Raw genomic sequence first — 12,617 nt, 5'->3', positions numbered from 1 at the left:
TGCACGATAGTTGTGGTTCACTTGTTTTTCATTAGACTTCAGTTTGAATACTAAACATGAAATTTCTGGTAACCGATTATCTTTTTTCTGTAAAATTTGACTTCACCGATTAACTTGCTTTCATTGTAAATCTAATAGGGCCGAATTGTATTTTCTGTGCAGATTGTTGTTAAATATACTGTTTCTTAGACGAGTTTCTGAAACTTTTCTACGACAATTCCTCTTGAAAACATCTATCTTGGTAACTTTTCCAAGTCCAGAACAATAGTTTCAGAACCATACCTAACAGTGTAATTGCAGTGCTCTCTAGCATCTCATTTTGAATTGTAATATTTATGTTTCTTTCCTTTCACACTTATGTCGACTGTCTAAAATCCAGCGAATATACTCTGGATTATTGTTTTCTTTTCATATTGATTCTATTTTTTCTCCTTGTTGAAATACGAAATCACTTTCGATTGTTCTAAGTGCTTGAGGCCATGCGGTGCCTTCAGCCTATCTTGTCCCTTATAAATTTTATTAGTTTTCGTGGCTAAACAATTTAGAATTGACTGGGTCTTTGCCATAAATTTTATAACTTAGATAGTAGATCCAAATAAAGGACAGAAAACTGAATGCCGACTCTAAATTTCCCGAAAATCTTTAATTTCTAGAAAAACTACTTAAATAGAAAAACTATTTAATTTCTCTTATTTTGTGCTGGAGATAGATTCAATTTTAATGAAACTTGCGTCATCAGGAACTGTGAATTTTTTTTTCCAATTAAACAGAGCAGAATTTTCTTTTTAAGGCTCAGGAAAAGGCAGTCCCTAAAAACTTTCTAGCACACCTGCTAGATAAACACTAAAAATTTGCTCAAATAAAAAACCATTTCAGCAATTTGGTAGCTTTCGGAGTTCCGTGTGTTTCTATCTGCTTTGATTGGCAAGCTTGCTGACAAAAGAGACGTAAAATTTCATTATCGTTTCAATCAAATTTCGTAGTCTTACCACAGATTCTCAATAGCTCTCGACAATGGCTAGTCCCATGGGAGAATTCACCAATGGATCTTTTGTCTTTAACTCGATCAGCCGACAAGACAGTAAGGCTGGGACTCGGAAAATGATTAAAAGCTACCGCATGACATTGACTCAATGTCCCTAATTTTGCAGTTCTCAAGACTAGGTGCAAATGAAAAGGCTTTCTTTAGCTGTACATTGTCTATTTCTCAATTTATAAGTGGTACGTTGTTTCAAGTATTCTCTTCAAAGGAATTTTCAGCAATACGACAGGGCATTGAGAGCTCTTTGAAAAGAAAAAACTAAAAAAAAACAGAGGAAAAACAATTTAAGTGCCTTTAACTGTTGAAACAAGATAACCTATATAAAGTTTGAGAAAGTAGCAATTTTCTCATCAGAGTTTTAGCCCTAACTCCTAGGAAACTAATTGCTTGATACTCTTTTGTATTGAGATTTTGTATTCAGTTTATGATGTTGATAAAATATATTGCAAAGGAGCCACAGGACCATAGCAAATGCAAGCTTTAGCAGAATTGGTAATAAAATATGATCAACTATATTTAACTCAAAGACTATGATCAACTATATATTTCAAAGACTACAGTATTCTTTTTTTTTGTTTGGCCTTCTCGATCTCTTGTATCTTTTTTTTACTTTTCTCCAAATAATACAACTTTCCTTATGAACTTAACCTAAATCCTATACTATCATGTTGTTAAAATTTTCCTAATTCTAAAATAAAAATGCGCGGAAGATTGTTTTCTTCTTTTTTGTCCAATAATTTTATGTGTTTTTGCGCCCCCTGAATCGAAAAAAAATCTATAATGTTTTTTTTTTAATAAAATAACTCATTAACTAACTCGTATCTAAGGCACTCATATCCATTCACACTAGAAAACTTTAGTTTGCTCTGACGGTGTAGTGAATGTGATGGATCAGAACGAGTCATATAAACCTCTTCTGGAATGCTTGCCAACACACTACTAGGAGAGGTATTTCCATTTAAGCTCAGTCTAATGAGTCTTCCGACAAAAATAGCACGTTAAGTTTGTGAGAATCTATATTTTTGGGGCAAAATTTAGCTTTTTGCCATTATAATGCATTTCCCCTCTTCAAGAAAAAAACATACTTGAATTCCCATGGATGTTGTAGTATGTGTTGGTATAGCTTATTCTAGAGCACGGGTACGGGTACTAGTAACGAAGAGCAAGGCTCCCTTCCGCGTCCTTAACTCTTGGAAGATTAATGATACACACGAAGCGTCAACGGGAAAAAACTAATTCCAGGAAACTACCGTAAATTGTAATTTGGTGCAAGTTAAGGATTTCCGTCCTTGTAATGCTCTGTGATGGCATCTGCCGCATTTTTTCTGTCGGATGGCTAATTAGTTCCAGATTAAAGACTCAAATTTATTTGAAAACAATACAGAAACACGTCACAATTACAAATTATGCAACGGAAGAATGAAAACGAAATTAAAAGAACTTTCATGTCATCACTCCCTTGAAGGTCAGCAAAGACGGTTTAAAAAGGTATATCGGTCAAACAATAGTATTTCCTCGCAATGCTGGATTTTTTTTTACAGCTAGTATGTTGCTGTGACCAGATACAGGCTTAGGATAATTCAGAGAGTATGGGGAACTTCTAAGAGTTGGCTCTGTGGTGATCTAACACCGGAAGATAGCTATTTTAAAACTAGTAGCGCTGCTGATAGTGTTGCGTTAGTTGACTTGAGGGAAAATTGAATAATTAATCTGTGACTTTTTAGGATTTAAGCTTCATAATTAATCATCACTTTCTTTGCTTTCAAAACTTATTTTAAGTCAATTTCAGTCTACACAAAGTAGACGAAGTAGACAAAATCTTGTCAGGTCAAGGAGGCTGCCTGTAATCTTGCAGCACTACAGGCAACAGAATTTTTATATCTTGAACTTCTGTCCCCATTTTTCGGCACCATTTTACAGGTAGCTAAAAAAAGGAACAAAATCGACAAACCTTAGATGTCATGTTGTGTTTTCTTCTCGGCATTAGAACAGCTTTCCGCTTTTGTATGCTTCCCATTGTATTTAGGATGCTTTTAAATTAATATATGTTTTTGATTACATAGAATCTTTTTTTCTATAAGGAGTTTTCTATAAGTGGGATTTAAGGAGTTAAACTTGATTTCTCCTTTTATTTCCATTTCAAGCTCTTAAGACAACAGTTGGTAAACATGACTGAAGAAAAAATGTAGAAAAAAATAAATGAGCATACATTTCAACCCATGGAAACCAAAAGAAAAAAAAAATGCGAAGATAAGCTACTTAAACATTTATTTTCCTTTTTGCACCGACGACGGTTGAGTGTAAGTCTCAGCCGAAATATTTCCATTATTTTCTGTTTTTTTTTTTCTCTGGCTTAATTTTTCCTCGTTTATTGTTGGTACTGTTTTTCTGGTTTTCAATAAAACTGCAGAAAACTGTGTTTTTTTTTTTTTTTTTTTTAGAACGGGAGAAATATATTAAAATAACGAATTTCATCAACAGGCTTTCCTAAAAGTTTCAAATCAATTTTTTTCCAAAAAAAAATTCAAAACAAAAGAAATTTCCTCATGTTTTTTAAAATTGTTTTAGTCATATTCATTTTTAAATGTGTTTTTCAGTTTAAAAATTCACCACTTTAATCTATTTGATAAATAAAGTTTTAATTGTCATGGGGAGTAAAAACGAGCCATTGTTGGCTGAAAACCGGCTATTCGTCATTTGAACAATTTTGTTGATCAACGGCATTCCACCAACAAACATTGTTGATGGTTTCGGACAAAAGGTCTGGTTCTGAGTTTAGTATGGCAAAATGTTTTTTTTTTTCAGGAGAGACATTATCCAGACGTGGCGAAGAAATTCGAGAAAGATAGCAAAGATTGGAAACCTCAAGCTTACGAAGTTCTGGAATTAGTAGCCACTGTTATTGAAAAGAAGTTAGGGCGTAAACATCCCACTGTTATCACTAAAGATACTTATGATACAAATAGAAGAACTTTAGCTGAAAAAATAAAAGCAGATGAGGATGTCAAGTAAGTTTGTCTTTTTGAGTGTTAAGACCTTACCATCTGAGGGTAGTTCTGCTTGAAGTGATATCTGCAAGCATATTTCGTGCCTTTATAACAAATATAACCCCTCCCCGTTAATAATTTAATGAGCATTCCATTGAGTGGGTCCTAATCTTGGTTGCAGTGATTGAACTGGTGTCAAGGTACAAACTGTAAATTTTTACAGATTTTGGGAAATTTTTAGATTTAAATTTCTTCCTTTTTTGTTGTTAATATTGACCAACGTTTTTTTTTTGGATTCATCTTTTCTTGTTTTCGAACTATTGAGGGTTCCATAGGCCCTTAAATTTAACGAAAGTTTTTTTTACGTCAAAGGGATGATATCAAAGGTAAGTTGGCATAACGTTTTTTTTGAAGAAAAAAAAAGAAACAGAAAATATTAGTACCGTTAACCAAATTATGTAATGGAGACAGAAATGGACCAATTGCTTGAGGGCAATAAGTTTGTGGTAATGAGCTAGTGATTTAGTTTGAGAAAGAATGAACCTTTTAAATTACCGTAGGAATATACATTTGTCATTATATTCGTTTATATATATATTATAAAAACAAATTCCGTGAGATTTTAGTTTAATGTCCATGTATGTAACGATGAATTGATTACGCATGAAGCTGAAGAAACTACAGATTCACAAAGTACTTTGAAGCTAAAAAAAAAAAAAAAAAAATTGAATAATAACAATAATTTATCGTAGCCTATGCCCGCTTAAGCAACACAATACGTTGTGGTCTCTCTCTTATTGCCCCCCCCCCCCAAAGCAAATACTCGACACACGAACAAGCTCGAGCCAATAAGATGCAGAACGAATTGCTTTATCGATTCTACTATTCCGTTTTATACAAATGTCATGTCTATGTTTAGTTTTTTTCCCTTTTTTCCGGCGTTGCAAAAGATAGCGTAATTTAGTTGAGGCTTTTGCCAATACTATGAAAGCTGTTTTAAATAAGTTAATCTTGAATAAGAAATTTTTGTTCTAAAGTAATGAATTAAGATGGAACGTTGGCTAGTGTAGACAATAGGTCTTTAATACAATGCAATCTACCAATAAAATCTGCTTAAAATTTTTTTTTAACCATTTGATGGTTCAAAAAGTAGGTGACCTTCGGAAAGAGATTTCATATTCTAAGACAAATAATTTCATTAGACGGTACAAACTGGTGCAACAAGGGGAAAGTACTATCTTCAATAATATTTGTTTTTCATTCCTGTAGTTCTTTTTTTTCTGAAAGCTAAAATCTTTTTTTGAAGATTTTCTGAGAATTATGAATTCCAGCAGAATTGCCGAATTGTTTAATAAAATAATTTTTGTCGCCCTTATGACCTTACCGCGGCTCCTGACTGAGTCGCTGCTCATAGTTAGAGAACCACTGAATTATGTCAGTTTGATATTTGTTCCACCAAGTTTTAGAATCGAATTGAAGGAACAGTGGCTGTGCCAATCAAAAAAGAGACATACCATTTTCTAATCTGGTTCCATTGCAACTATACCACCATGTAACTGAACCCCAAGCAACTCAACCACACTGTAACTGAACCACCGTGCAACTGAACCACCGTGCAGCTGAACTACCGTGCAGCTGAACCACCATGCAACTGAACTACTGTGCAACTGAACCCTTGTGCAACTCAACCCCATTTAACTGAGCATTTGTGCAACTCAACCCCAGGGCAACTCAACCCCATTTAACTAAACCCTCGTGTAACTGAACCCCCGTGCAACTGAACCACCGTGCAACTGAACCACCATGCAACTGAACCACCATGCAACTGAACCCTTGTATAACTGAACTCTCGTGCAACTCAATCACATTACTTACATTGGGTAAAACACAAGATAAAATCTTTACATGTTCAACCTTGTTGAAATTATTTGATTTTTAAAGTCATAATATAAATGACTGTCAAGAAAATTAATCAAAAAGCTCTGTTTTGTTGTCACAAAAACAAAGAAAATCGGACGTCACAAACTCTTAAAGCAAGATTTATTTCTCCCTTTTTATGCTTGTGAACGGGGTTTCCCTTCGCCCTGTCACTGTCTACGGGTCTAGGTGTTTACTCCCCCCCCCTCTCCCAAGGAAAAACCCTCCCCTCGAAAATACCCCCTCGCGGAAAATGTTGTTTTCCAAATTGGAATATTTTATAATTGGGTTCTATTATTTTTTAGTTTAGCTCAGAAGTGCTAAGGAAAGAGGAAAAGAGAAATTTATGTGTAAGTCTGGCCCCCCCCTCCGGGCAAAAATGTTCTTCTCATGGAAAATCCTCTAGACTCCCCCCCCCTTCAGGAAACTCCCAAGCGAAAAATTACGGGGATGATCCTTCTATGGAGAATGTTTCCTTTGGGGAAGGGACATTTCTGTGAAGGGGGTGCCGGATTTACCAACATTATTTAAAAAATGATCAGAAATTAAATAAAAAAAAGAAACTTTTTCAACTGAAAGTAAGGAGCAACATTAAAACTTAAAACGAACAGAAAGTATTACGTATATGAGGGGGTTCGCCCCTTAGTCGATACCTGGCTCTTTACGCTAAAGTTTTTTAGTACTTTCAAAAGAGCTATCTATTCTAAATAACCAGCCTTTGTGAGTCAGGGATTTGTGATTCGAACAAAATTCGAACTTTAGCGTAAAGAGCGAGGTATTGACTAGGTTGCGAACTCCCTAATATACGTAATAGAAACATACGAATATGGAAGTTCGTTACGTAAGTTAATTCGTACGTTACGCCAGAACAAAATTTCGGGAAAGTCATTTAGCCAAAAAAAGTAAAATTAATATGCAAATTTCGTTTTAATTATTCATGCAAGGTGAGCCAAAATCAAAGCTGCATTAATTCAAAAACGTTCAGAAATTAAATAAATAAAAAAGTTTTTTTAATTAAAAGTAAGGAGCGACATTAAAACCTAAAACGAACAGAAATTATTCCGTATATGAAAGGCGCTATCCCCTCCTCAACGCCTCGCCCTTTACGCTAAAGTTTGACTTTGTCTCACAATTTTATTTTTTAAAACAATAAAAAAAATGTAGCGTAAAGAACGAGGTGTTGAGGAGAGGACAGCCCCTTTCATATACAGAATAATATCCGTTCGTTTTAAGTTTTAATGCTGCTCCTTACTTTCAGTTGAAAAAACTTGTTTTTTTTATTTAATTGTTCATAGCTTGGGAGAGAGGGAGATACCTCAAAGGGTGCATTTTAGTGCCAAAACATCTTAACTCTCATTGAGCCATGGAATAAATACAGAGTTAGCTCTAGGGGAGAGACGAGAGGAGGATGGAGGTTGAAATTAGTTATAGTACCCAGGCAGTTCTAGTCTTTTTCTATAAGTCGAAAGGGATTGGATACCAACCAACCGCAAGGGGTATTTTCCGGGGGGGGGGTTTCGCGGGGAGGTATTTTCCAGGGGAGGGGGTATTTTCCGCGAGGTGGTAAGTCCTGGATGTATTTTCCACAGGAGGTGTGTTCCTGGGGGGGGGGGGGGGAAGGCTGATTGTCCTCCAATTACTTTTTAATTTTAAAAAGGGCACTAAAACTTTCAATTTCCAATCGAACAATAAAATATGATTAATAAACGTGATTAACAAAAACCCCACAGTTCTCGGGGCAACGGCTGTAGGGTGTTGCAAGTTATCCATTGTTAAGGTTTAAGGATTTTATAGACGAAATGGTCGTAAAAACTTCGGAGGAAGCTCATTCGATTGGAAATTGAAATTTCACGTTCATTTTTGAGGAATCAAAGGTAGTCAGAGGACAATCAGCCTCTCCCTCTTAACCATCATTTTCCCCCACACGGATCCGATCAAAAAAAAATGTTTTTCCAAAATAGTCTAAAGGTCAAATAACCATGCCTCTGGGGTTAACAACCCCACCAGCAAAGGCTGTAAGTAAGCTAGTTACTCAATGTTAAAAAATAAGGTTTTATGGAAAAGATTTTTGTATGAACTGGGGGGGGGCGGGGGAGGTGCTCATTCGATTGCAAATCAAAAGTTACAGTGCACTCTTTAAGAGTTAAAGTGATCGAAGGGCTTCCACCCCGCCCTGTTTTTTCCCCAAATACATCCGATTGATTATTTTGAGATGACCATTTATTTAAAACAGATCAAAAGTTAAATAACTATGCCTCCAGGGCTCACAACCCCTATCCCCAGGTCCAAGGGCTGTAAGTTATGCAAGTCACCTATTGTTAATATACAAGGTGTTTTTTTTTATCAGGGAGAGAGGGCATGTTTGATCCTATAAATAAGAAAAAGCATAGAGCATTAAGGTCAAACCTTAGGGAAATGTCAAGAAGAATGCCAAACACAATCAAAAGACGTTTCTTCCTTTATTGGTTGTGAAAAGGAAATACCAGCATTATCTACGATGTCTGATTATATCAGCCGTCATTTGGAAGATGTTTAAGAGCATATTTGACTGAATCAAGAGGTACTTTGTGCATCCAATTTTACAAAACAACGTAGCTGCAATGTATCGACACCAGCCGAGGGTATAAACCTGAGGGTATGGAGTTTAAACTTTCTGGGCATGTTGAAGAAATATTGAAAAAAAAGTTGAAAGTGCAACCAATCACCCTCCCATGTCCTTTTTAGCTGCAATCTCCTCAAAGACATCTGATCAAAATTCGTTATCTAGATTGACAAAGGTCAAATATTTTAAACACATGTTTACTACTTAAAGTCCAGAAAGGTCTGATTCATTTGAAAAAAAAAAAGATTAATAAAATCAGGTTTAATGGTTTATGACATCGGATCTTCTTTTTTTTTCAAAAATAATACAAAGCTTTTTTATGAATGATCTTGACAGGCGTTTATATCATGACTTTAAAAAACAAACAATTCCAACAAGGTTGAACATGTAAAATTCTAACTTGTGTTTTACCCAATGATATTGCCTCATATTTTTATACTACTGAAAAACTGAGTTCAGTGGTTCAGTTGCACGAGTGTTTAGTTAGATGGGGTTCAGTTGCCTCAGGGTTCAGTTACGCGGTGGTTGAGTTACAGGGGTTAAGTTACACGGTGTTTCAGTTACACGCACACCTTAAAATCTAGGTTTTGTCTCTAGATATAATGGTTCCCATCAAGGGGGCATCCAGGATTTTACTTTGGGTCTGGTTTAACCATATCAAAGTTTAAAAACGCATCAAAGTTTGTTTATATGCATTTTTTTTTCATTTTTAAGAGTCAGGATTTTTTTTTTTTTGGGGGGGGGGGTCAAACATGGACCCCCCTCCCCCCCGGATACGGTCTTGGAACCCATACAGCTCATCAGGATTAAACCTACTGGATATAGAAAACCAAGTCATTTAGTTTACCTACATCATATTATAGATGGATTCTGAAATAAATGTTTTGGCAAAATATTACAACTAGTTCATGTGATTTTTCTATTTAAGAACATTAAATTAAAGTCAAATATTTCATGAAAAAAGTTTAAGAATTATATTGCATCTATATGCATTCAGCCAGGCTTAGTGCGATAGATAACTGTCAAGATTCGAAGATGACTTCTTAGCAACTAGAAGATAATTTACCAAGACCTGATAAAAATAAAAAATGCATAAATAAACCAACAGAAGAAAATTAAAATGGGTAACAACATAAAAAGCAGGTCATTTGAATTTTTGAACAAGGAACCAAAAAAAGTAAAGTCCAACTTTCTTTGTTCATACCCTAGGAAAAAGGACCAGGGCCAATACAAAATCCATTGAATAGCCGAGGGCCGTCTAAGATTTGAAATCCAAATGCTCCCCCCCACAAAAAAAAGGACATTCTCTCTCTCTCTCTCTCTCTCTCTCTCTCTCTCTCTCTCTCTCTCTCTCTCTCTGTCTCTCTCTCTCTCTCTCTCTCTCTCTCTCTCTCTTCATATGATAAATGAACAGTAAACCCTGCAAGAAAAATAAAAGTTTTTTTTATGGCCCAAATTGTAATTCTAGGGAAGACCAAACTATATTTGATGAGCTGCCAGATCCCTTTGAAGAAGGAATTGATGTAAAGGAGTTGCAGCGAAAATTTGGCATCCGTCGTAAAAAGAAAGATGAACATAATGAGCAAGGTCAGAATCCAGCTCCGATCCCTCTAATGTCTGCTCCGATACCTCTAATGTCTGCTCCGATACCTTTAATGTCTGCTCCGATACCTCTAATGTCTGCTCCGAGACCTCTAATGCCTGCTCCGATACCTCTAATGTCTGTACCGCTCTATCAAGGTAAATTCTGACCACATTCATTCAGATAAGATTAATATTTTCTATACTTTAATACTACTACTACTAACAACTCACCGCGGCACCAAGCCGCCTGAGGCCAACACAGCTACGCACGTTCCTCCTCCATCCTAAACTATTCAAAGCCTTCCTCTTTACGCCTTCCCAGGAAGCTCCCATTTCCCTTAAATCTCTCTTTACGACATCCGCCCAACCCAACCGCGGACGACCTTCTTTCCGTTTAGCCCTAGACGGTTGGCCGAAAAGGGCAATCTTAGCAATCTGTCATCCTTCATCAACAAGAAGTGTCCTTGCCTTCTAGACCTTTTTTTAATTACGGCCCTTGTAAGCGAGCTAGGCGCACTTTTTTTGCACATCTTACTATTTCAAATACAGCCTGTCAGCCGTGCACCCAAAACAATCCATATGAAATTTTTCTGTAATACATCTATCCAATCTTCAACCGCTTTTTGGAGTGCCCATGCTTCAGAACCATATTTTACCACTGTCATCACTGTAGCTATTAATATTCTAATCTTGGTTAGCAGACTTGTCTTCCTGTTCTTCCAACCTTTTTTTAACTGTGAAAAAACACCCTGAGCCTTGGCTATTCTACTTTTAATATCTTCACTGCTCCCACCATCTTTACTAATAGTACTACCAAGGTAAGTGAAGCTGTCCACCTGATCAGTCTCTTCGGTACCCAACATCACCTTTTCATTTTCACTTATTCCTAGCCATAGTGACTTAGTCTTCTTAACATTTATTTTCAAACCTATTCTAGCACCCTGAACTCGCAAAACCTCTAAAGCTTCATTTATTTTGCTCACACTTTCATCTAGGATACTTAAATCATCTGTATAATTTAAGTACAGGAAAGTTTTTCCTCCCCATTTGATTCCGTGTTCTCCCATTGTCTTTCTTGTGCTCCTTAAGACAAAATCCATAAAAATGATCTATATAAAGGAGGATAGAACACAACCCTGCTTGACTTCTGATTGACCCTATTTCAAACAGTAAACTATGCGAAATATATGGTTCAATCCCGCTTTCTATGGCCATAATAAGAGAAAGGCTGAAATGCCTAGAATAGGTTCTGCTGATGAAGGAGAGGAAATTCATTTTTATTAAATATCAATATTCACAAAAAAACATATCAAACAGACCTACCAGGTGAAAATCTATACAGATTTGTCTGTGGCAGGACTCACTGTTTTACTCACTCATATATATATTGAAAAAAACTTACTCACATATATATTGAAAAAAAAAATGCAGTCATATAAATAAATAAGAAATAAACCTCATGGGAACCGCGAACCAATACTTACACAAGACAGAATACAGCCCCCCTCACCCATCCCTATTCATTAAGAAATTCTTTAACCTATTTTTAAAAGAGGACACACTCTCAGCCATCCTAGTGCTTCCCGGAAGACTATTCTATACCGAAACACCCACATGCCTAAATACAAAATTAGATCTAGCAGTGTGTTGTCTCATGTACTAGGTCCGCCGAATTCCTTGTATCATAAGAATGGTACGCAGAATTCAATGATAAAACATCACAAAAATAATTAGGTGCTAATTTATTTAAACACTGATTCACAAAAATACCGGTCTGATATTCCCTCAACTGCCCAACATTTAAAATATTAAAATGGTGATAACAATTTTTGTACTTTCACAATTTTCAAAATCACCGAGCAGGCGCAGTGCTTTATTCTGCACAATTTGTATCCGTTTAAAATTTACAACACAATTACTAGCCCACACAGAACAACCGTATACAATGTAAGGATGAATAAGTTAATTATATAAAATTTTCAAGACTGAAGGTTAAGAGATTGCCAAACATCGTCTTTGTTGGCCAACCGTCTAAGGTCAAACTAAAAGCAGCTTGTTCCCGAATGGGGTGGGAGGATGTAAGAAAAGATTTAAGGGATATGGGAACTTCTTGGGAGGGCGTAGAGGGAGGTTTTGAATAGATTGAGACGGAGGAAGAGCGTGCGTAGCTGTGTTGGCCTCAGGTGGCTTATTGCTGCTGTGAAGTATTAGTGGCAGTGGTAATAGTAGTATAGTTCAATCACAACGTGCCAGTGACTTGGGAGATACTAAATTGTTATTAGCTTCTTTTCTTTTGTCGGTAAGGCTGCTTAAGTAGGAGAATGTCTTTAATTTTCAGATTTAATTGGTTAATCATTGTGACTGCTCTATATTTTTCCAGTTTAGGGGGATTATGCTATATTGAGTGTCTACTGGGAAAGGTGACTAAAAGTTCACTTGGATAATCTAAAGACATATGTACAAGTTAACTATACTATTTTATTGT

At 36.0% G+C, this 12,617-nt stretch overlaps 1 protein-coding gene across 2 annotated transcripts in view; it reads left to right on the top strand.

Moving 5' to 3' along the window:
- LOC148951075 (uncharacterized) overlaps positions 1-12,617 on the top strand; it is a 102,372-nt gene that overhangs the window by 42,898 nt on the left and 46,857 nt on the right. Inside the window, exons 9-10 of one of the 2 annotated variants that reach the window (XM_089090616.1) lie at positions 3,848-4,050; positions 10,017-10,135. In XM_089090616.1, coding sequence (XP_088946742.1) covers positions 3,848-4,050; positions 10,017-10,135 — 322 coding nt within the window. Of the gene's footprint in view, positions 1-3,847; positions 4,051-10,016; positions 10,289-12,617 lie in introns of both variants that reach the window. The other variant, XM_089090615.1, reaches the window with a different exon arrangement.

This window comes from Artemia sp. Qi Xiang Cuo, chromosome 6 (genome assembly GCF_049724085.1).
Source record: "Artemia sp. Qi Xiang Cuo chromosome 6, ASM4972408v1, whole genome shotgun sequence".
NCBI lineage: Eukaryota > Metazoa > Arthropoda > Branchiopoda > Anostraca > Artemiidae > Artemia > Artemia sp. Qi Xiang Cuo.
Note: the sequence above shows the minus strand (reverse complement) of the source record. Positions and strands in the feature narration are given on the sequence as shown.